Source organism: Pristiophorus japonicus, chromosome 2, assembly GCF_044704955.1.
Source record: "Pristiophorus japonicus isolate sPriJap1 chromosome 2, sPriJap1.hap1, whole genome shotgun sequence".
Classification (NCBI taxonomy): domain Eukaryota; kingdom Metazoa; phylum Chordata; class Chondrichthyes; family Pristiophoridae; genus Pristiophorus; species Pristiophorus japonicus.
The window spans coordinates 313,550,162-313,576,312 of record NC_091978.1 but is presented as its reverse complement, the minus strand read 5'-3'; the positions used below and the strand labels follow the sequence as shown (position 1 = coordinate 313,576,312).

The following is a 26,151-nucleotide window of genomic DNA, read 5'->3' as shown; positions in this document are numbered from 1 at the left end:
CAACACTTGTACATGGCCTTCTTTGACCTCACAAAGGCCTTCGACACTGTCAATTGTGAGGGATTATGTCCTCCTTCATTTCAGATGTTTGTCACCATCCCCCGCCTGCTTCACGATGACACGCAAGCCATAATCCTGACCAACGGATCCACCACAGACCCAATTTGGACCTGTATAGCAAGGCTGTGTCATCGCACCAACACATTTCTCGATCTTCCTTGCTGCAATGCTCCATCTCACCCTCAGCAAGCTCCCCGCTGGAGTGGAGCTAAATTACAGAACAAACCGAAATCTGTTCAACCTCTGCCGCCTCCAGTCCAGATCAAAGTCATCCCATCCTCTGTCATTGAATTACAGTACACAGACGACGCTTGCATCTGTGCACACTTGGAGGCCGAACTCCAAGCCATCGTCAACACCTTCACCGAGATGTACGAAAGCATGGGCCTTACACTAAACATCTGTAAGACAAAGGTCCTCAACCAACCTGCCCCCGCCTCACAGCACTGTTATAGAAACATAGAAACATAGAAATTAGGTGCAGGAGCAGGCCATTCGGCCCTTCAAGCCTGCACCGCCATTCAATAAGATCATGGCTGATCATTCAACCTCAGTACCCTTTCCTGCTTTCTCTCCATATCCCTTGATCCCTTTGGCCGTAAGGGCCATATCTAACCCCCTTTTGAATATATCTAACGAACTGGCCTCAACAACTTTCTGCGGTAGAGAATTACACAGGTTAACCACTCTCTGAGTGAAGAAGTTTCTCCTCAATCTCGGTCCTAAATGGCTTACCCCTTATTCTTAGACTGTGACCCCTAGTTCTGTAACTTCCCAGCAACAGGAACATTCTTCCTGCCTCTAACCTGTCCAATCCTGTCAGAATTGTATATGTTTCTATGAGATCCCCTCTCATTCTTGTAAATTCCAATGGATACAAGCCCAGTTGATCCAGTCTCTCCTTATATGTCAGTCCTGCCATCCCGGGAATCAATCTGGTGAACCTTCGCTGTATTCCCTCAATAGGAAGAACGTCCTTCCTCAGATTAGGAGACCAAAACTGAACACAATATTCCAGGTGTGGCCTCACCAAGGCTCTGTACAACTGCAGTTAGACCTCCCTGCTCCTATACTCAAATCCTCTAGCAATGAAGGCCAACATGCCATTTGCCTTCTTCACCGCCTGATGTACCTGCATGCCAAACTTCAATGACTGATGCACCATGATACCCAGGTCTCGTTGCACCTCCCCTTTTCCTAATCTGTCACCATTCAGATAATATTCTGTCTTCCTGTTTTTGCCACCAAAGTGGATAACCTCACATTTATCCACATTATCCGCATTTGCCCACTCACCTAACCTGTCCAAGTCATCCTGCAGCCTCTTAGCATCTTCCTCACAGCTCACACCGCCACCCAGCTTAGTGTCATCTGCAAACTTGGAGATATTACATTCAATTCCTTCATCTAAATCATTGATGTATATTGTAAATAGCTGGGGTCCCAGCACTGAACCCTGCGGCACCTCACTGGTCACAGCCTGCCATTCTGAAAATGACCTGTTTATTCTGACTCTCTGCTGCTTCCTGTCTGCCAACCAGTTCTCTATCCACATCAGTACATTACCCCCAAGACCATGTGCTTTAATTTTGCACACCAATCTCTTGTGTGGGACCTTGTCAAAAGCCTTTTGAAAGTCCAAATACACCACATCCACTGGTTCTCCCTTGTCCACTCTACTAGTTACATCCTCTAAAAATTCTAGGAGATTTGTCAAGCATGATTTCCCTTTCATAAATCCATGCTGACTAGGACCGATCCTGTCACTGCTTTCCAAATGCGCTGCTATTTCATCTTTAATAATTGATTCCAACATTTTCCCCACTATCGATATCAAAATCCACGATGAGGCCTTGTACAACATGAATCATTTTCCATATCGCAGGAGCCTACTGTCAACAAGGGCAGACATCGATGACGTGGTCTAACACCACCTTCAGTGTGCCAGTGCAGCCTTCGGTCGTCTGAGGAAGAGAGTGTTTGAAGACCAGGACCTCAAACCCGGCACCAAGCTCAACGGCTACAGAGCAGTAGTGATACCCGCACTCCTATCTGGCTCAGAGACATGGACTATATACAGCAGGCACCTCAAAACGTTGGAGAAGTACCACTAGCGTTGCCTCCGCAAGATCCTGCAAATCCATTGCCAGGACAGGTGCACAAACATCAGTGTTCTCACTCAGGCCAACATCCCCAGCATCGAAGCATTGACCATGCTCAATCAGCTCCGTTGGGTGGGCCACATCGTCCACATGCCTGACATGAGACTCCCAAAATAAGCGCTCTACTCAGAGCTTCGACACGGCAAGCGTGCCCCAAGTGGGCAGAGGAAACACTTCAAGGACACCCTCAAGGTCTCCTTGAAAAAAGTGCAACATCCCTACCAACACCTGGGAATCCCTGGCCCAAGACCGTTCAAAGTGGAGGAAAAGCATCTGGGAACACCTCGTGTCTCTTCGCTGAGAGCAAGCTGAAGCCAAGCGTAGAGAGCGGAAGGAGCACGCGGCAACCCAAACACCGCACCCACCCGTTTCTTCAACCACTGTCTGCCCCACCTATGACAGAAACTGTAGGTCCCGCATTGGACTCTTCAGTCACCTGGGAACTCATTTTTAGTGTAGAAGCAAGTCACCTCGACTCCACCTAAGAAGAAGGAGACATCAGAAATGTCAGTGGGCCTGCTTTAGCAAGCTGGATGCAACTATAATTGACTCCTTCTCAGGATTAATTGGAATAACGTGGATGAAAATTGAAATAATAATAGGCGCATTTTCATTAGGGACAACGTAGAAGTGCTTATCCCCCCCAATTTCCTGGCCTGCACTCACTTGAATTTCGTCGATAGTGGCCACTCAAAATCCTTTGACTCGTGGATCAATAAGGTATTTTCTGTGGCTGGGATTTATTCTGAAGATAGCAGATAAGTGGCACCTGTCTTTTAGTTACTATTTATTTTAACTCATGCCTCGTGAGGCGTGAGTTCATGGCCCAGAAGAGGCGAGGGCCCAGGGGCAGCACCGGCCAGCCCACACTGCAATATGTGAGCGCACTAGGTCCGTGCAGCAGAGCTGGTCTCTAGTCGTCTTGGTTAATCCTTGCCACTGGACCAAGACCTAGTTCTGTCAAGCCCATGTGGTGGCTGGCGTGCAACGGCCACCATACGTTAAAAAAATCCATGCACAGGCATCTTCCACCCTTCAACATATAGTTCGGGACCTGGAATATTCGGTCCTTCATTGAAACACCAGTGAACTCATCCCTTTTCCCCTTTTTGGCATGGAGGCAAGTCATCCTCGATACAAGGGACTGCCTATGATGATGATTTATTTTAAACTCCCCCCAAATTTACACACAGAAAATGTGATGCCTTGTGTTGATAGACAAAATATGCAGCACTTAGAAATTCTTTAGAATATATATTTCAACCTTTTCACTGAGTACTGAAAGAGTATCAGAGTGTGAATCTGCTACTGCAACATGTCTTGTGCATGAAGATCCTAGCAGTACAATAGAATGCTTGAAGATAATTATAGTGATTTGAAGATTATCTGCAAGATGCTATCTACAGTGATGCCTCATAGATTATGTGGTTTGTGGCTCATAGTCCAAGGGAGATCTAATAATCAATAATGATGCCATTATTCCAAACAACAGAGAGTCAGTGACGGTAAGACAAATACTTATTTTTCTGTTGGAAAAAATCAGTTCAATCAGGCTTCATTGCAGCAGGACAGAAAGTTTATAAGGAGGGTTATGCATGAGAAAAAAATTTAAAGAGACAGGTATCCTTTTATCAACAGTGGCCTTGGTAAAGCAACTGGACCCAAAAAGTGCACAGGCAAATGATCCCATCAATAAACCAGTATTGCGCCTCCTGGTGACTTTTGGCCCTGAACCTAATTGGAGAAATGGTATAAACGATGTTCAGACTGTTTCTCTGGGGATTCTGTGGCTCCTCTGCCAAAATAACGATGGATGATCAGGAGATCTGTGCAAATTCAATCTCTTAATCACTAGATGAAGGAATTTTGCATCAATGATACTCACAGTTTAGTTAGATTATGCAGTCCCTTAAATGCTCGTTCAGAAATTGTTGTTATTTCGTTGAACTGTAGGTTTCTAAAAGAAAAATGCACGGTCATTAATTTCAAATGTGAAATCTACAAAGAGTACTCAAACCAAAACGATGAAAATTAGATGACATGGGATTTGAAATAGATGCCAAATCCTGCTAGCTCTAGCTCTGGATAATTGTGGATTCATTGAACAAAATGGCCCTGAAAACCCGATTTCTTCTTCCCTCGGAATTCGACTAAAAATAGGACAAAAGATGCGCACTTACTTTTTGGTCGAACGCTCACCAGAGATCCCGATCCTGAGGCCTCCTCTTCTTGCACAACAGAGCACGTGCACGTCGGGATGTCTGTAGGAGTCATGTGGGCCTGGGCACCCAATCACGGTAAAGTATTTTCTCATTCATCGTAAAAGGAGTTTCCTAAGTCCGAAATTCCTATTACAACGAATGAGAAACACCCCCAAACACCCAAAGACTACATTAAAAAAAATTTTAAACTCCTCACATAAATACATTATAGAAATTAAAGTTGATAGAAATGTTTTTGAAAACAAAATATTTGCCGATTTAAAAAAAAAGTTAATTGTGGTTTAAAATAAAATTACCTGAATGGGCAGGGTTTTTAACATAAATATGTATTTTTAAATTTTGTTTTTATATGTTTTTGATATGTTTTAAAACTCTTACGCTGTTAAGAGTAGGTTATGCGCTTGCTTTTACCAGGCACAAGAGTTTTAAGGACATTCGCAGGACAAGAGATGGGCAAATAGCCCAATCTCTGCCGTGGGAATGTCCTTCTCCCTGAGATGCGAAGGATCTATCAAGCCAAAAACTTTACAGATCGGAAAAGCTAGTTTTTGGTGCATGCGCATTGCGCGCCGAAACCCGGCTTTTGCGATGCCTTCCTGGGTCCGTACACACTCTGTACGGACCCAGGGAAGCCGGGATTTCAGGGCCTATATTTATTCTGCAAAGTCATTTGTATTTTTCCCTCTTCCTTTACTTGATCCTAAAGTCCTGCTTAGAGGCCAGCCATGCACCTTGCTCCATGAACGCCACGAATTCTGCCCTGTAACCAGCTGCTAGGAGGAGCATGAGTTTGAATCAGGTTCTGCTTCCCTCCCTCTGTTCCTGTGGAAGCAGGATCGGCCTCATCTTTGCTTTTCTATTTGACCCCTGTCAATGAGACGAAGAACTCAGTCTTGGAGAATTGCAGGCATTAACCACCTGATGCATGTATGATACAGCAAGTTGTAGGTGAACCCTCTGCACCAATGCCCTCAAAACAATGCATTTCTCTCAGCAACAAATTGGTGCCGATACATATCTGGATCCTTTTGCGATTTGCCAAAATTCTCTGATTACTATCAACAGTGCTTTCAGAGATTTGAACAAATGAATTTAAAGTTAATAAGTTAAAATATTAATTGCATCTGAATTAACTCATATGGATAGCCGATTCCAATTAAATGCAGCCACAGGATCCCATGTACCCAACCACTTTTCATTCAATCCTATTTGCTAATCTAAGGCAACAACAGCACCAACTTGCATTCATATAGCCCTTTCAGGATTGCCACCTCTGGTTGGACTTATTCCCGTAGATTCAGCCGCATTACATTCAGTCACATGACATCCGTTGCAGGCTGCAAATGTTATTGTATTTACTTGGCCTGCTTGGTACCGGCTTCAAACTCAGAACACTGCAGATTTCTCATACAAGTCTAGCAGGATTGGAAATTCTAAATAGTGCAGGTAAGTGCTGTTCATTCGTCAGTGCCGGGATTATACCAAGATAGTAATAGCCAAATAAATTACTGCCCAGCTTTGATGCTACTTTATTTAGAATTATTGTAGTACTGAACAGATATCAGTTATTAAGAGACTTGATCTGCTTTATTTGACCATTGCCTTTTCAAAACATTTTTAAAAAGTCAGTCACAGAACAGCAGATCACCAGATCCTGTGGCCTTGGACCCCAGCAATTTCCATAACAAGGAAATAGCCGACATTAAACATTGAAGTTTCTAATCTTAATTAAGCAATAAACTGAAACTGTACATGGCATAAAGTAACAAATACACCAAACAACTTCGGCACATGGATAAATATTGAGGATGTGTATGTTTTTAAGAAACTTGTAAATTTTCAATGTGTTCACTTATACAACTAACAAAATACTTTTAATGGGGAAGATTAGTTATGGAACATACCTGTGCCAGGATGGCTGGAAGACAGCTGGAGAATTTCTGCATTGAAATCAAGCAAGCAAGGCAGGCTGCTGCAGGTACAGCGAATGTCCTCATGGCTGGTGCCGCCCACTGCCATAACTTTACAGGAAGTGAGGCAAAAGCCTTGAACTTAAGGGTGGCGGAGGCAGGACCAGCAACCAGCTGTGAGGGATAGGAATCACTCAATCCAGCTCCATTGTGTTGTGTGGCACTACCACTGTGCTAAATGGGATAGATTCAGAACAGATCCAGCATCTCAAAACTGGGCATCCATGAGGTGCTGTGGGCCATCAGCAGCAGCAGCAAAATTGTATTCCACCACAACCTATAACTTCTGCAGAAGAACTTGGGGTGAGAGATGGAGGATCCGTTGTCATGATTTACGTAGGAACCAACGACATAGGTAAAACTAGGAATGAGGTTCTGCTGAGAGAGTTAAGGAGCCAGGGTCAAAATTAAAATGTAGAACTCCACAGGTCATAATCTCAGGTAATAAGAATGGTGTGGGATTCATGGGGCACTGGCTGGGGCCAGTACTGGGGAAGGAGGGAGTAATTAGGGCACTAGATCGGGGTTTAAACTAATGAAGTTGTGGAAAGGTGGTGGTTGGATTCAGGAAAGAGTAAATTCAAAAGCAGTAAGATCATCAAATGAGGCTTTATGGGTTGAAATAAAGAACAAAAAAGAGGCAATCACACTACTGGGAGTAGTTTATAGGCTCCCGAACAATATGAGGGAGATAGAAGAGCAAATTTGTAGACAAATTTCTGACAAGTGCAAAAACAAGAGGGCAGTAATAGTGGGGGATTCCAATCATCCTAATATTAACTGGGGTCATCATCATCATCATAGGCAGTCCCTCGGAATCGAGGAAGACTTGCTTCCACTCTTAGCATGAGTTCTCAGGTGGCTGTACAGTCCAATACGAGAACCACAGTCTCTGTCACAGATGGGACAGACAATGGTTGAAGGAAAGGGTGGGTGGGGAGTCTGGTTTGTTGCACGCTCCTTCCGCTGCCTGCGCTTGATTTCAGCATGCTCTCGGCGATGAGATTCGAGGAGCTCTGCGCCCTCCAGGATGCACTTCCTCCACTTAGGGCGGTCTTTGGCCAGGGACTCCCAGATGTCAGTGGGGATGTCGCACTTCATCAGGGAGGCTTTGAGGGTATCCTTGTAATGTTTCCTCTGCCCACCTTTGGCTCGTTTGCCATGGACGAATTCCGAATAGAGCACTTGCTTTGGGAGTCTCGTGTCTGGCATGTGAACTATGTGGCCTGCCCAGCGGAGCTGATCAAGTGTGGTCAGTGCTTCAATGCTGGGGATGTAGGTCTGGACGAGGATGCTAATGTTGGTGCGTGTGTCCTCCCAGGGGATTAGTAGGATCTTGCGGAGACATCGTTGGTGAGTCGAGAGAGGCAGCGGCCTATAAAAGGCTCAGCAGTCCGGGGAGCGTCGAGAGAGGCGGGAGTCGAGAGAGGCAGTGGCCTATAAAAGGCTCAGCAGTCCGGGGAGCGTCGAGAGAGGCGGGAGTCGAGAGAGGCAGCGGCCTATAAAAGACTCAGCAGTCCGGGGAGCGTCGAGAGAGGCGGGAGTCGAGAGAGGCAGCGGCCTATAAAAGGCTCAGCAGTCCGGGGAGCGTCGAGAGAGGCGGGAGTCGAGAGAGGCAGCGGCCTATAAAAGGCTCAGCAGTCTGAGGAGCGTCGAGAGAGGCGGGAGTCGAGAGAGGCAGCGGCCTATAAAAGACTCAGCAGTCCGGGGAGCGTCGAGAGAGGCGGGAGTCGAGAGAGGCAGCGGCCTATAAAAGGCTCAGCAGTCCGGGGAGCGTCGAGAGAGGCGGGAGTCGAGAGAGGCAGCGGCCTATAAAAGGCTCAGCAGTCTGGGGAGCGTCGAGAGAGGCGGGAGTCGAGAGAGGCAGCGGCCTATAAAAGACTCAGCAGTCCGGGGAGCGTCGAGAGAGGCGGGAGTCGAGAGAGGCAGCGGCCTATAAAAGACTCAGCAGTCCGGGGAGCATCGAGAGAGGCGGGAGTCGAGAGAGGCAGCGGCCTATAAAAGGCTCAGCAGTCCGGGGAGCGTCGAGAGAGGTGGGAGTCGAGAGAGGTGTACTTGTGCAGCTCCAGCTGAGAGAAGTCAAAAAGAAGTAGAAAGAAATCAAAAGGTGACGTCACAGCCAACGTGGTAAGTGATTGGCTGCTGATTGGTGAGTAGTTTTTCTTTTTCTTTATTAGTCAGTAACTTTTAACATTGTTGTCGGCAATTTAAGTGTATCTAAGGGTTAAGTCATGGCAGGACAGCTCGGTCATGTGATATGCTCCTCCTGTACCATGTGGGAACACGGGGACAACACCAGTGTCCCTGACGACTACATGTGCGGGAAGTGTGTCCACCTCCGGCTACTGACGGTCCGCGTTGCGAAGTTGGAGCTGAAGGTGGATTCACTCTGGAGCATCCACGATGCTGAGAATGACGTGAGTATCACGTGTAGCGAGTTGGTCTTACTGCAGGAGAAGGGTCCACAGCCAGCGAGGGAATGGAAGACCAGCAGGAAGAGTAGTGCAAGGAAGGTAGTGCAGGGGTCCCCTGTGGTCATCCCACTGCAAAACAGATACACTGCTTTGAGTGCTGTTGAGGGGGATGACTCATCAGGAGTGGGCAGCAGCAGCCAAGTTCATGGCACCGTGGCTGGCTCTGTTGCACAGGAGGGCAGGAAAAAGAGTGGGCGAGCGATAGTGATAGGGGATTCAATTGTAAGGGGAATAGATAGGCGTAACTGCGGCCGCAACCGAGACTCCAGGATGGTATGTTGCCTCCCTGGTGCAAGGGTCAAGGATGTCTCGGAGCGGGTGCAGGACATTCTAAAAAGGGAGGGAGAACAGCCAGTTGTCGTGGTGCACGTTGGTACCAATGACATAGGTAAAAAAAGGGATGAGTTCCTACGAAATGAATTTAAGGAGCTAGGAGCTAAATTAAAAAGTAGAACCTCAAAAGTAGTAATCTCGGGATTGCTACCAGTGCCACGTGCTAGTCAGAGTAGGAATCGCAGGATAGCTCAGATGAATACGTGGCTTGAGCAATGGTGCAGCAGGGAGGGATTCAAATTCCTGGGGCATTGGAACCGGTTCTGGGGGAGGTGGGACCAGTACAATCCGGACGGTCTGCACCTGGGCAGAATCGGAACCAATGTCCTCGGGGGAGTGTTTGCTAGTGCTGTTGGGGAGGAGTTAAACTAATATGGCAGGGGGATGGGAACCAATGCAGGGAGATAGAGGGAAACAAAAAGGAGGCAAAAACAAAAGACAGAAAGGAGATGAGGAAAAGCGGAGGGCAGAGAAACCCAAGGCAAAGAACAAAAAGGGCCATTGTACAACAAAATTCTAAAAGGACAGAGGGTGTTAAAAAAACAAGCCTAAAGGCTTTGTGTCTTAATGCAAGGAGTATCCGCAATAAGGTGGATGAATTAACTGTGCAAATAGATGTTAACAAATATGATGTGATTGGGATTACGGAGACGTGGCTCCAGGATGAGCAGGGCTGGGAACTCAACATCCAGGGGTATTCAACATTCAGGAAGGATAGAATAAAAGGAAAAGGAGGTGGGGTAGCATTGCTGGTTAAGGAGGAGATTAAGGCAATAGTTAGGAAGGACATTAGCTAGGATGATGTGGAATCTATATGGGTACAGCTGCAGAACACCAAAGGGCAAAAAACGTTAGTGGGAGTTGTGTACAGACCTCCAAACAGTAGTAGTGATGTTGGGGAGGGCATCAAACAGGAAATTAGGGGTGCGTGCAATAAAGGTGCAGCAGTTATAATGGGTGACTTTAATATGCACATAGATTGGGCTAACCAAACTGGAAGCAATACGGTGGAGGAGGATTTTCTGGAGTGCATAAGGGATGGTTTTTTAGGCCAATATGTCGAGGAACCAACTAGGGGGGAGGCCATCTTAGACTGGGTGTTATGTAATGAGAGAGGATTAATTAGCAATCTCGTTGTGCGAGGCCCCTTGGGGAAGAGTGACCATAATATGGTGGAATTCTGCATTGGGATGGAGAATGAAACAGTTAATTCAGAGACCATGGTCCAGAACTTAAAGAAGGCTAACTTTGAAGGTATGAGGCGTGAATTGGCTGGGATGGATTGGCGAATGATACTTAAGGGGTTGACTGTGGATGGGCAATGGCAGACATTTAGAGACCGCATGGATGAACTACAACAATTGTACATTCCTGTCTGGCATAGAAATAAAAAAGGGAAGGTGGCTCAACCGTGGCTATCAAGGGAAATCAGGGATAGTATTAAAGCCAAGGAAGTGGCATACAAATTGGCCAGAAATAGCAGCGAACCTGGGGACTGGGAGAAATTTAGAACTCAGCAGAGGAGGATAAAGGGTTTGATTAGGGCAGGGAAAATGGAGTATGAGAAGAAGCTTGCAGGGAACATTAAGACGGATTGCAAAAGTTTCTATAGATATGTAAAGAGAAAAAGGTTAGTAAAGACAAACGTAGGTCCCCTGCAGTCAGAATCAGGGGAAGTCATAACGGGGAACAAAGAAATGGCGGACCAATTGAACAAGTACTTTGGTTCGGTATTCACGAAGGAGGACACGAACAATCTTCCGGTTATAAAAGGGGTCGGGGGGTCTAGTAAGGAGGAGGAACTGAGGGAAATCCTTATTAGTCGGGAAATTGTGTTGGGGAAATTGATGGGATTGAAGGCCGATAAATCCCCAGGGTCTGATGGACTGCATCCCAGAGTACTTAAGGAGGTGGCCTTGGAAATAGTGGATGCGTTGACAGTCATTTTCCAACATTCCATTGACTCTGGATCAGTTCCTATGGAGTGGAGGGTAGCCAATGTAACCCCACTTTTTAAAAAAGGATGGAGAGAGAAAACAGGGAATTATAGACCGGTCAGCCTGACATCGGTAGTGGGTAAAATGATGGAATCAATTATTAAGGATGTCATAGCAGTGCATTTGGAAAGAGGTGACATGATAGGTCCAAGTCAGCATGGATTTGTGAAAGGGAAATCATGCTTGACAAATCTTCTGGAATTTTTTGAGGATGTTTCCAGTAGAGTGGATAAGGGAGAACCAGTTGATGTGGTATATTTGGACTTTCAGAAGGCGTTCGACAAGGTCCCACACAAGAGATTGATGTGCAAAGTTAGAGCACATGGGATTGGGGGTAGTGTACTGACATGGATTGAGAACTGGTTGTCAGACAGGAAGCAAAGAGTAGGAGTAAATGGGTACTTTTCAGAATGGCAGGCAGTGACTAGTGGGGTACCGCAAGGTTCTGTGCTGGGGCCCCAGCTGTTTACACTGTACTTTAATGATTTAGATGAGGGGATTAAATGTAGTATCTCCAAATTTGCGGATGACACTAAGTTGGGTGGCAGTGTGAGCTGCGAGGAGGATGCTGTGAGGCTGCAGAGCGACTTGGATAGGTTAGGTGAGTGGGCAAATGCATGGCAGATGAAGTATAATGTGGATAAATGTGAGGTTATCCACTTTGGTGGTAAAAACAGAGAGACAGACTATTATCTGAATGGTGATAGATTAGGAAAAGGGAAGGTGCAAAGAGACCTGGGTGTCATGGTACATCAGTCATTGAAGGTTGGCATGCAGGTGCAGCAGGCGGTTAAGAAAGCAAATGGCATGTTGGCCTTCATAGCAAGGGGATTTGAGTACAGGGGCAGGGAGGTGTTGCTACAGTTGTACAGGGCATTGGTGAGGCCACACCTGGAGTATTGTGTACAGTTTTGGTCTCCTAACCTGAGGAAGGACATTCTTGCTATTGAGGGAGTGCAGCGAAGGTTCACCAGACTGATTCCCGGGATGGCGGGACTGACCTATCAAGAAAGACTGGATCAACTGGGCTTGTATTCACTGGAGTTCAGAAGAATGAGAGGGGACCTCATAGAAACATTTAAAATTCTGACGGGGTTAGACAGGTTACTTGCAGGAAGAATGTTCCCAATGTTGGGGAAGTCCAGAACCAGAGGTCACAGTCTAAGGATAAGGGGTAAGACATTTAGGACCGAGATGAGGAGGAACTTCTTCACCCAGAGAGTGGTGAACCTGTGGAATTCTCTACCACAGAAAGTTGTTGAGGCCAATTCACTAAATAGATTCAAAAAGGAGTTAGATGAGGTCCTTACTACTAGGGGGATCAAGGGGTATGGCGAGAAAGCAGGAATGGGGTACTGAAGTTGAATGTTCAGCCATGAACTCATTGAATGGCGGTGCAGGCTAGAAGGGCCGAATGGCCTACTCCTGCACCTATTTTCTATGTTTCTATGTTTCTCCAGAGGTGTCTACTGTACATGATCCACGTCTCAGAGCCATACAGGAGAGCGGGTATTACTACAGCCCTGTAGACCATGAGCTTGGTGACAGTTTTTAGGCCTGGTCTTCAAACACTCTTTTCCTCAGGCGGCCGAAGGCTGCACCGGCACACTGGAATCGGTGTTGGATCTCATCGTCAATGCCTGCTCTTGTGATATGAGGCTCCCGAGATAAGGGAAGTGGTCCACGTTGTCCAGGGCCGCGCCGTGGATCTTGATGTCTGGGGGGCAGTGCTGTGCGGCAAGGACAGGTTGGTGGAGGACCTTTGTCTTACTGATGTTTAGTGTAAGGCTCATGCTTTCATACGCCTCGGTAAATACGTCGACTATGTCCTGGAGTTCAGCCTCTGTGTGTGCACAGACGCAGGCGTTGTCCATGTACTGTAGCTTGATGACAGAGGTTGGGGTGGTCTTGGACCTGGCCTGGAGACGGCGAAGGTTGAACAGCTTCCCACTGGTTCTGTAGTTTAGTTCCACTCCAGCGGGGAGCTTGTCAACTGTGAGGTGGAGCATGGCAGCGAGGAAGATTGAGAAGAGGGTTGGGGCCGTGACACAGCCCTGCTTGACCCTGGTCTGGACATGGATTGGGTCTGTGATGGATCCATTGGTAAAGATCACGGCCTGCATGTCGTTGTGGAGCAGGTGGAGGATGTTGACGTACTTTTGGCGGCATTGGAAATGGAGGAGGGCGCTCCATAGACCTTTGCGGTTGACAATGTCAAAGGCCTTTGTGAGGTCGAAGAAGGCCATGTATAAGGGCTGGCGCTTTTCCCTGCATTTTTCCTGCAGCTGTCGCGCTGCAAAAATCATGTCCGTTGTGCCCCGGAGGGGACGAAATCCGCACTGCGACTCCGGGAGGAGCTCCTCGGCCATGGGGAGAAGATGGGGTTGAAGAGGACTCTAATTGAGAAGGGATACTATCACTGTAAAAGGTACAGAGGGTAAAGAATTCCTAAATTGCATTCTGGAGAACTTTTTTAGCCAATACATAGCAAGCCCAATAATGGGGGGGGGGGGGGTGGGGGGCGCAGTTCTGGATTTGGTGTTAGGGAATGAAGCTGGGCAGGTGGAAGGAGTAGCAATGTGAGAGCATTTTTGTGGTAGTAATCATAATTCAGTTGGTTTTAGCATAATTATGGATAAGGACAAAGAAAAAACAGGAGTAAGGTTCTAAATTGGGGGAAGGCCAATTTTACAAGATTTAGAATATGGACTGGAAGCAGTGCCAGAGCAGTGAGAGGCACTCAAGACGGAGGTACATGGAGTTCAGGGTAAACATGTTCCCACAAAGAAAAAGTGTAGAACTGACAAATTTAGAGCCCCCTGGATACAAGGTAAGATAAGACAAAAAAAGGGTAGCCTATATCAGATATTGTGAGCTCAATACCACAGAAAGCCTAGAAGAGTATAGAAAGGCAGGGGTGAAATTAAGAAGGAAATTAAGAAAGCAAAAAGAGAGCATGAAAAAATACTGGCAAGTAGAATCAAAGAAAACCCGAAGGTGTTTTACAATTACATAAAGTGCAAGAGGATAACTAAGGAAAGAGTTGGACTTATTAGGGACCAAAATGGTGATCTATGTGTGGAAGCGGAGGATGTGGGTTTGGTACTAAATGAATACTTTGTGGCTGTCTTCACAAAAGAGGGGGACGTGGTCAACGTTGAAGTTCAGGAGGAAGATAGTGAAATATTGGATGGGATAAACATAGTAAGAGGAAGTTTTAAAGGGTTTAGCATGCTTAAAAGTAGATAAATCGCCAGGACCGGATGAAATATATCCAAGACTACTAAAAGAAGCAAGGGAGGAAATTGCAGAGGCTTTGACCATCATTTTTCAATCCTCCCTGGCTACCGGAGTTGTGCCAGAGGATTGGAGAACTGCTAACGCTGTACCATTGTTTTAAAAAGGAGGAAGGGATAAACCGAACAATTACAGACCAGTTAGTTTAACCTCGGTGGTGGGCAAATTTTTGGAATCAATTCTGAGGGCCAGTGTAAATCTTTTATAGAAAGACCACAGATTAATCAAGGACAGTCAGCATGGATTTATTATGGCAAGATCATGTCTAACTAATTAGATTGAGTTCTTTGAAGAGGTAACAAGGAGGGTCGATGAGGACAGTGCATTTGATGTAGTTTGCATGGATTTTAGCAAGGCTTTTGACGTTAGTAGGCTGATCAAAAAAGTAAAAGCTCATGGGATCCAAGGGAGAGGGGCAAATTCGATCCAAAATTGGCTCAGTGGCAGGAAGCAAAGGGTAATGGTTGACGGGAGTCTTTGTGACTGAAAGGTTGTTTCCAGTGGGGTTCCACAGGGCTCAGTACTAGGTCCCTTACTTTTTGTAGTACAGATGCAGCGTTGAAAATCTGGAATCCGAACTCCGGACCGATCGGTGGCAGGGTCGTCTGGAATCCATAAAATGTTCTGGAATCCGGACCTGCCCTCGGGGCCCCGCCGCTACCTGACCTCGGGCCTCACCTCACCGCCACTCGCCTCGCCACACCGTCACTGCCCTTACCTCGGGACCTCCTCTCCGGCCTGCCCAAACACCTCTGCGATGGGGCCCGCCTGAACACCTCCTCTTCGGTGGGGCCCGCCCGAACACCTCCTCTTCGGTGGGGCCCGCCCGATCAGCTCCCTGGCAGCGGGGCCCGCCCGAACAGCTCCACCACGGCGGGGCCCACCCGAACAGCTCCACCATGGTGGGGTCCGCCCGAACAGCTCCACCATGGTGGGGCCCACCCGAACAGCTCCACCATGATGGGGCCCGCCCAAACAGCTCCTTGGCGGCGGGGTCCGCCCGAACAGCTCCACCATGGTGGGGCCGCCCGAACAGCTCCACCATGGTGGGGCCCACCCGAACAGCTCCACCATGATGGGGCCCACCCGAACAGCTCCACCATGGTGGGGTCCGCCCGAACAGCTCCACCATGGTGGGGCCCACCCGAACAGCTCCACCATGATGGGGCCCGCCCGAACAGCTCCACCATGGTGGGGTCCGCCCGAACAGCTCCACCACGGCGGGGCCCGCCCGAACAGCTCCACCATGGTGGGGTCCGCCCGAACAGCTCCACCATGGTGGGGCCCACCCGAACAGCTCCACCATGGTGGGGCCCACCCGAACAGCTCCACCATGGTGGGGCCCACCCGAACAGCTCCACCATGGTGGGGCCCACCCGAACAGCTCCACCATGGTGGGGCCCACCCGAACAGCTCCACCATGGTGGGGCCCACCCGAACAGCTCCACCATGGTGGGGCCCACCCGAACAGCTCCACCATGGTGGGGCCCACCCGAACAGCTCCACCATGGTGGGGCCCACCCGAACAGCTCCACCATGGTGGGGCCCACCCGAACAGCTCCACCATGGTGGGGCCCACCCGAACAGCTCCACCATGGTGGGGCCCACCCGAACAGCTCCACCATGGTGGGGCCCACCCGAACAGCTCCACCATGGTGGGGCCCACCCGAACAGCTCCACCATGGTGGGGCCCACCCGAACAGCTCCACCATGGCGGGGCTCACCCAAACAGCTCCACCATGGTGGGGCCCACCCGAACAGCTCTACCATGGCGGGGCCCATCCAAACAGCTCCACCATGGCGGGGCCCACCCGAACAGCTCCACCATGGCGGGGCTCGCCCGAACAGCTCCACCACGGCGGGGCCCGCATGAACAGCTCCTTGGTGATGGGACCCGTCCGAATACCTCCTCGGCGGCGGGGCCCCACCCACCGACCTCATCGACGGGGCTTGCCTTGAACAGCTCCTCAGCGGGGACATCCCCCCTTTCTGACGTTCCAAAATCTGGAAATACCCGAATCTGGGCTCGGGTGTTTCCGGATTCCTGACGTCAAAAAGACAATCGAAAGTCTGGAAAAGCCTGGAATCCGGAATGGCGTCAGTCCCAGTGGTTCCGGCTTCTCGACGCTGCACCTGTGTATATTAATGCTTTAGACTTAAATGTAGGGGGCATGATAAAGAAATTTGCAGCTGATACAAAAGTTGGCCTTGTGGTTGACAGTGAGGAGGAAAGCTCGAGACTGCAGGAAGATACTGATGAACTGGTCAGTTGGGCAGAAAAGTGACAAACGGAATTCAATCTGTTTTTTTGCCTCTCCCAGGCGATCATATGGTTGGGGTGGGATGTAATGTATATGTTGTGATACACAAGGTATCGCAATTGTGGGACAGGCTTGATGGACCAGATGGTCCTTACCTGTCCGGCATTTTTCGTATGCTTCGTATGTTTCATTTAGGGAGAGGCAACAAGGCAAGGAAATGCACAATAAATGGGAGGATACTGAGAGATGTGGAGGAACAGAGGGATCTTGAAGTATATGTCCACAGATTCTTAAAGGTAACAGGACAGGTCTATAAGGTGGTTAAAAAGGCATACGGAATGCTTTCCTTTATTAGCCGAGGCATAGAATACAAGAGCAGGGAAGTTATGCGAGAACTGTATACAGCACTAGTTAGGTCACAGCCTGAGTACTGCGTGCAGTTCTAGTCACCACATTACAGGAAGGATGTGATTGCACTAGAAAGGGTGCAGAGGAGATTTACGAGGATGTTGCCAGGACTGGAAAACTTTAGCTATGAGGAAAGATTGGATAGGCTGGGGTTGTTTTCCTTGGGACACAGGAGACTGAGAGGTGTATAAATTATAAGGGGCCTAGATAGAGTAGATAGGAAAGACCTATTTCCCTTAGCAGAGGGGTAAATAACCAGGTGACATAGATTTAAAGTATTTGGTAGAAGGATTAGATGGGAGATGAGGAAACATTCCTTCACCCAGCGGGTAGTGGGAGTCTGGAACTCACTGGCTGAAAGGGTGGCAGAGGCAGAAACCCTCATCACATTTAAAAAGTACTTAATGAGCATAATCTACAGGGCTACTGACCTAATGCTGGAAGGTGGGATTAGGCTGGGTAGCTCCTGGGCCGATGGGCCGAATGGCCTCCTGTGTAGTAACCTTTCTATGATTCTATGATTCTATAAAGGTCAAGGCTATAGAGAAGAGTAGTGATTTGGGTAAAAATAAGCAGAGTGGGTCAGGAAGGGACAGAGAGATTAACAAGGTAATAGGGCATCAATGACTAAGGTGACATCAGGGAAAAATAGAAAAAGTTAAAGCTAAAGGCACTATATCTGAAGGTGTGAAGTATTCGCAACAAAATAGATGAATTAATAGCGCAGGTATAAATAAATGGGTTTGATCTAATCACTATTATGGAGACATGGTTGCAGGTTGACCAAGGTTAGGAACTAAGGGGGAGAAGTTCGGCTGTTTAGTGCCTCCTGTTAGTGCCTGCGGGGGCGCTAATGGGACACTCAGGCAGTAGCGCCGTGCCGCACGTCACATTGGCCAGCCCCATAGTGCCGGTGATAACAGTTAGTGCCTCGGCATCTTTTGCCATGCAGATCATGACGTCAGCGAGCACGGCCGATCTGCAAACTTCAGTAGCACCCCCGCCTGACCGCCTCGTGCTGATAGCGCCAGGGAGCAGAGGCATGAACAAGCCAGTTAGTGACTGGCGGGGCACTGCTTATGGGCCCCATTTCTTCCATTCCAAAGGTCATTTATACGTGCTAGAGAGCGCATGATGTATCTGCAGACAGATAATTACTGCTTATTCCCCGGACTATTGCGGGCCATCAAAGGCCTTTGCATTTCATCCCACAGCACATCACCATTCTGCACTCCCCGAATCATTGGGTGCAGAATCCAATAACCCTCCTCTTTAATGGAAGGCGCCTTCGCCAATGCTTACTCCCGAGTATTCAACACCACATTTTCGTTACCGCTTGGAGCCTAATGCCACTCACCTATGCCATTTGCACCTAATTTAGCACTCTACGGCATTCTTTCAGTGCAGAGACTCAATTTCATGGACGTCGTGATTGATTAGGCCTGGTGCTAAACTTACAACTTTTCAAATGTTAGCGCCCCAACCGGGGTGCTACGGAATTTCTAGCCCTAAATAGTCCAGAATATTTGACTTATAGAAGAGATAGACAAAATGGAAAAGGAGGGGTAGCCCTGATAATAAAGAATGGGATAAAGATATTAGAGAGAAAGGATCTTAGCTCGGAAAATCAAGGTGTAGAATCTGTTTGGGTGGAACTAAGAAAAAACAAGGGGCAGAAAACACTGGTCGAAATAGTTTATAGGCCCCGTAAAAGTAGTTGTAGTGTCAGGCAGAGTATAAATCAGGAAATCAGAGGTGCTTGTAACAAGGGTAATAGAGTAATCATGGGGGACTTTCATCTTCATATAGACTGGGCAAACCAAATTTGCAATAATAGTGTGGAGGACGAGATCATGGAATGCATTCAAGATATATTTCTAGATCAGTATATCATGGAACCAACTAGGGAACAGGCAATTTTAGATCTAGTATTGTGCAATGAGACAGGGCTAATTAATAACCTTGTAGTAATGGAGCATTTTGGGAAGAGTGATCATAATATGATAGAATTTTAAATTGAGTTTGAGAGTGATTTAGTTAAGTCTGAAACTAAGGTCTTAAATCTGAACAAAGCAAACTACATAGGTACAAGGGTGAGTTGGCTAAGGTAGATTGGGATACTAGATTAAAAGATGTGATGGTAAATAAGCAATGACAAACATTTAAACAATGAATTCATAAATTGCAACGTACATACATTCCCTTACGGTATAAAACCTTTTGGGAAAAGTGGTCTAACTATGGCTAACAAGAGAATGGTAGTATTGGACTGATTTTTGGGATGGTGGGATTATTCTATGAGGAGAGATTGAATAGACTAGGTCTATATTCTCTAGAGTTTAGAAGAATGAGAGGTGATCTCATTAAAATATAAAACATTATTAAGGGGCTTGACAAGGTAGATGCTGGGTGGCTGTTTCTCCTGGCTGGGGAGTCTAGAACTAGTGGTCACAGTCTCAGAATAAGGGGTCGGCAATTTTGGACTGAGATGGAATTCTCTACCCCAGGGAGTTGAGGATGCTCAGTCGTTGAGTATATTCAAGACAGTGATTGAAAGATTTTTGGATACTAAGGGATTCAAGGGATATGGGGATAGTGAGGGAAGGTGGAGTTGAGGTAGAAGATCAGCCATGGGCTCAATGGGCCGAATGGCCTACTGCTGCTCATATTTCTTATGTCCTTATGTAACCTCATGGCCTGGCATATCCCTCACTGTCATTACCATCAAACCAAGCAACCAATCTTAGTTGGGGTACTGAAGTTGCATGTTCAGCCATGAACTCATTGAATGGCGGTGCAGGCTAGAAGGGCTGAATGGCCTACTCCTGCACTTATTTTCTATGTTTCTATGTTTCAATGAAGACTGTAGAAGAGCATGCCAGGAGCAGCACAGGCATACCTACAAATAGAGTGGCAACCTGGTGAAGCTACAACACAGGACTACATAGAAACATAGAAACATAGAAACTAGGTGCAGGAGTAGGCCATTCGGCCCTTCTAGCCTGCACCGCCATTCAATGAGTTCATGGCTGAACATGCAACTTCAGTACCCCATTCCTGCTTTCTCACCATACCCATTGATTCCCCTAGTAGTAAGGACTTCATCTAACTCCTTTTTGAATATATTTAGTGAATTGGCCTCAACAACTTTCTGTAGTAGAGAATTCCACAGGTTCACCACTCTCTGGGTGAAGAAATTCCTCCTTATCTCGGTCCTAAATGGCTTACCCCTTATCCTTAGACTGTGTCCCCTGGTTCTGGACTTCCCCAACATTGGGAACATTCTTCCTGCATCTAACCTGTCTAACCCCGTCAGAATTTTAAACATTTCTATGAGGTCCCCTCTCATTCTTCTGAACTCCAATGAATACAAGCCCAGTTGATCCAGTCTTTCTTGATAGGTCAGTCCCGCCATCCCGGGAATCAGTCTGGTGAACCTTCGCTGCACTCCCTCAATAGCAAGAATGTCCTTCCTCAGGTTAGGAGACCAAAACTGTACACAATACTCCAGGTGTGGCCTCACCAAGGCCCTGTACAACTGTAGCAACACCTCCCTGCCCCTGTACTCAAATCCCCTCGCTATGAAGGCCAACATGCCATTTGCTTTCTTAACCGCCTGCTGTACCTGCATGCCAACCTTCAATGACTGATGTACCATGACACCCAGGTCTCGTTGCACCTCCCCTTTTCCTAATCTGTCACCATTCAGATAATAGTCTGTCTCTCTGTTTTTACCACCAAAGTGGATAACCTCACATTTATCCACATTATACTTCATCTGCCATGCATTTGCCCACTCACCTAACCTATCCAAGTCGCTCTGCAGCCTCATAGCATCCTCCTCGCAGCTCACACTGCCACCCAACTTAGTGTCATCCGCAAATTTTGAGATACTACATTTAATCCCCTCGTCTAAATCATTAATATACAGTGTAAACAGCTGGGGCCCCAGCACAGAACCTTGCGGTACCCCACTAGTCACTGCCTGCCATTCTGAAAAGTCCCCATTTACTCCTACTCTTTGCTTCCTGTCTGACAACCAGTTCTCAATCCATGTCAGCACACTACCCCCATCCCATGTGCTTTAACTTTGCACATTAATCTCTTGTGTGGGACCTTGTCGAAAGCCTTCTGAAAGTCCAAATATACTACATCAACTGGTTCTCTCTTGTCCACTCTACTGGAAACATCCTCAAAAAATTCCAGAAAATTTGTCAAGCATGATTTCCCTAAACAAAGGAAGCAGCATGCTATAGACAGATCTAAGTGATTCCACAACTAACAAATCTGATCAAATCTCTGTAATCCTGCCACAGAGTCATGAATGGTGGTGGACAATTAAACAAACAATTAACGCGAGGAGGAAGCTCCATGAACCTACCCATTGCCAATAATGGAGGAGCTCAGCACGCAAGTGTGGCAGACAAAGCTGAAGCGATTGCAACCATCTTTAGCCAGAAGTGCCGAGTGGATGATCCATCTTGGCTTGCTCCTGAGGTCTCCACCATCACAGAAGCCATTTTTCAGCGAATTCGGTTCATTCCACGGGATATCAAGAGAGGGCTGAGCGAACTGGATACAACAAAGGCAATGGGCCCGCACAACATCCCAGCTGTAGTGCTGAACACTTGTGCTCCAGAACTAGCTGTGCTCTAGCCAAGCTGTTCCAGTACAGCTACAACACTAGCATCTATCTGACAATGTGGAATATTGCCCTGGAATGTCCTGTCCACCAAAAGCAGGCAAATCCAATCCGGCCAATTACCGCTCCATCGACTTTACTCTCAATCATCAGCAAAGTGAAGGAAGGTGTCATTGACAATGCTATCAAGCGGCATTTACTCACCAATAATCTGTTAATCAATGCTCAGTTTGGGTTCCGCCAAGATCTCTTAGCTCCAGACCTCATTGCAGCCTTGGTCCAAACATGGACAAACAGCTGAATTCCAGAGGTGAGGTGAAAGTGATTGCTCTTGACATCAAGGCAGCATTTGATTGAGTGTTGCATCAAGGAGCTGTAGTAAAATTGAAATCAACGGGGTCGGGGGGAAACTCTTCACTGGCTGGAGTCATACCTAGCGCAAAGGAAGATAGTTGTGGTTGTTGGAGGTCAATCATCTCAGCCCCAGGACAATTCTGCAGGAGTTCCTCAGTGCAATGTCCTGGCCCAACCATCTTCATCTGCTTCATCAATGACCTTCCCTCCATTATAAGGTGAGAAGTGGGGATGTTCGCTGATCATTGCACAGTATTCAGTTCCATTCGCAATTCCTCAGATAATGAAGCAGTCCGCTTCTGCATGCAGCAAGACCTGGACTACATTCAGGCTTTAGCTGATAAGTGGCAAATAATACTCGTGCCATACAAGTGCCAGGCAATGAACATCTCCAACAAGAGTCGAACTACCTCCCTTTGACATTCAACGGCATTATCATTGCTGAATCCCCCACTATCAACATCCTGGGGGTCACCACTGACCAGGAACTTAACTGGACCAGCCACATAAATACTGTGGCTACAAAGTTGGTCAGAGGTCGGGTATTCTGTGGTGAACGACTCACCTTCCTAAAGTCTTTCCACCACCTACAATCCACAAGTCAGCAATGTGATGGAATGTGCTCCACTTGCTTGAATGAGTGCAGCTCCTACACCACCCAAGAAGTTTGATATCATCCGGAACAAAGTAACCCGCTTGATTGGCACCCCATCGACCACCTGAAACATTCACTCCCTCCACCATCAGCGCACCCTGACTGCAGTGTGAAGCATCTACAAGATGCTCTGAAGCAACTCGCCAAGGCTTCTTCGACAGTACCTCCAAAACCTACGACCTCTACCACCTGGAAGGACAAGGGCAGCAAGCACATGGGAACACCACTATCTCCAAATTCCACTCCAAGTCACACTGCATTCTGACTTGGAAATATTTCGCCATTCCTTCATCGTCTCTGGGTTAAAATCCTCGAACTCCCTACCTAACAGCACTGTGGAAGTACCTTTACCACACGGACTACAGAGGTTCAAGAAGGTGGTTCACCACCACCTTCTGAAGGGCAATTAGGGATGGGCAATAAATGCTGCCCTTGCCAGTGACACCTACATTCCAGGAATGAATAAAAAGAGAGAAGGGGGCCAATGATAGATCCTTGGAGTACTGTGAGGACAAGAAGAAAAAGCAAAGCTGGAGCTGCTCTGACTACGATTGGATAGGTATGAGTTCAAACAAGTGAGGCCAGTCCCACTGAGTTGGATAACACAGGAGGAATATGGTATGGTCAACCATGTCAAAGGCTGCAGAAAGGTTGAGGAGGATGATAATGCACCACCGTCACCGTCAGAGAATGAAATTTCTGACTTTGATTAGGACTGTTTCAGTGCATTGCAGTGGTGGAGTGCTGATTGAAGAGATTCATAAATAGGAACATGAATAGGCCATTTGGCCCCTCGAGCCTGCTCCGCCATTTAATAAGATCATGGCTGATCTGATCATGGACTCAGCTCCACTTCCCTGCCCGCTCCCCATAACCCTTTAGTCCCTTATCGCTCAAAAATCTGTCTATCTCCACCTTAAATATATTCAATAACCCAGCTTCCACAGCTCTCTGGGGTAGAGAATTACACAGATTTACAACCCTCTGAGAGAAGAAATTCCTCCTCATCTGTTTTAAATGGGCGGCCTGTTATTCTGAGACTATGCCCCCTAGTTTTAGTTTCCCCTGCAGTGGAAATATCCTCTCTGCATCCACCTCGTCGAGCCCCCTCATTATCTTACATGTTTCGATAAGGTCACCTTTCATTCTTCTGAACTCCAATGAATAGAGGCCCAACCTACTCAACCTATCGTCATAAGTCAACCCCCTCATCTCCGGAATCAACCGAGTGAACCTTCCATGAACAGCTTTCAATGCAAGTATATCCTTCCTTAAATACAGAGACCAAAACTGTACGCAGTACTCCAGGTGTGGTCTTACCAACGCCCTGTACAGATGTAGCAAGACTTATCTACATTTATACTTTATCCCCCTTGCAATAAAGGCCAACATTCCATTTGCCTTCCTAATTACTTGCTGTACCTGCATACTAACTTTTTGTGTTTCATGCACAAGGACCCACAGGTCCCTCTGCATATAGAACTTTGCAACGTTTCTCCATTTAAATTATAATTTGCTTTTCTCTATTTTTTCTGCTGGAGTAGATAACCTCACATTTTCCCACATTATATTCCATCTGCCAAATATTTGCCCACTCACTTAGCCTGTCTATATCCCTTTGCAGATTTTTTGTGTCCTCTTCACAATTTGCTTTCCCACCCATCTTTGTATCATCAACAAACTTGGCTACATTACATTTGGTCCCTTCATCCAAGTCATTAATATAGATTGTAAATAGTTGAGGCTCCAGCACCGATCCCTGTGGCACCCCACTAGTTACTTTTTGCCAACCGGAAAATGACCCATTTATCTCGATTCTCTGTTTTCTGTTAGTTAGTCAATCCTCTATCCATGCTAATATATTACCCCCCAACCTCATGAGCTCTTATCTTGTGCAGTAACCTTTAATGTGGCACCTTATCGAATGCCTTCTGGAAATCCAAATACACCACATCCACTGGCTCCCCCTTATCCACCCTGCTCGTTATATGCTCAAAGAACTCCAGCAAATTTGTCAAACATGATTTCCCTTTCATAAAACCATGCTGACTCTGCTTGATTGACTTATGCTTTTCCAAATGTCTGCATTGTTTCCTTAATAATGTACTCCAGCATTTTCCTAACAACAGATGTTAGACTAACCAGTCTATAGTTTCCTGCTTTCTGTCTGCCTCCCTTTTTAAATAGGTGCGTTACATTTGCAGTTTTCCAATCCTCTGGGCCCTCCTCAGAATCCAGGGAATTTTGGTAGATTACAACCAATGCATCCACTATCTCTGCAGCCACTTCTTTTAAGACCCTAGGATGCAAGCCATCAGGTTCAGGGAACTTGTCCGCCTTTAGTCCCATTATTTTACCGAGTACTACTTCTTTAGTGATAGTGATTGTATTAAGTTCCTTCCTTCCTATAGCCCCTTGATTATCCACTATTGGGATGTTTATAGTGTCTTCTACCGTGAAGACCGATACAAAATATTTGTTCAAAGTCTCTGCCATTTCCCTGTTCTCCATTATTAATTCCCTGTCTCTTCCTCTAAGGGACCAACATTTACTTTAGGCACTCTTTTCCTTTTTATGTACCTGTAGAAACTCTTTCTATCTGTTTTTATATTTCATGCTAGTTTACTTTCATAATCTATCTTCCCTCTCTTTATTATTTTTTTAGTCGTTCTTTGCTGGTTTTTAAAAGTTTCCCAATCCTCTGGTCTCCCACTCGTCTTGGCCATTTTGTATGCCCTGTTTTCAATTTGATACCATCCCTTATTTCCTTAGTTACCCATGGATGGTTATCCCTTCTCTTGCAGTCATTCCTTTTCATTGGAATATATTTTTGATGAGAGTTATGAAATACCTCCTTAAACGTCAGCCACTGCTCCTCGACTGTGCAACACTTTAATCTATTTTCCCTGTCCACTTTAGCCAACTCTGCTTTTATACCTCTGTAGTCTCCTTTATTTAAGCTTAGGACATTGGTTTAAGATCCAACTTTCTCACCCTCCAACTGAATTTGAAATTCAACCATGTTATGGTCACTCAGTCCTGGAGGATCCTTTACTAGGAGATTGTTTATTAATCCTGGCTCATTACACAGTCCCAGATATGAGACAGCCTGCTCCCTGGTTGGTTCTGCAATGTACTATTGATGGAAATTATCCCGGATATACTCCATGAACTCTTTCTCAAGGCTACCCTGGCCAATTTGCTTTTTCCAATCAATATGAAGGTTAAAATCGCCCATGATTGCTGCCATTCCTTTTTTACAAACCTCCATTATTTCTTGATTTATACTCCGTCCAACAGTGTAGCTACTGTTAAA

The 26,151-nt window shown here is 46.8% G+C and overlaps 1 protein-coding gene across 1 annotated transcript in view; it reads right to left on the bottom strand.

Annotated features, from left to right (window-relative positions):
* The window catches only part of rxfp1 (relaxin family peptide receptor 1), a 173,643-nt gene that overhangs the window by 113,972 nt on the left and 33,520 nt on the right, over window positions 1-26,151 (bottom strand). The window contains 1 exon segment of the mRNA XM_070862488.1: window positions 4,108-4,179. Coding sequence (XP_070718589.1) covers window positions 4,108-4,179 — 72 coding nt within the window.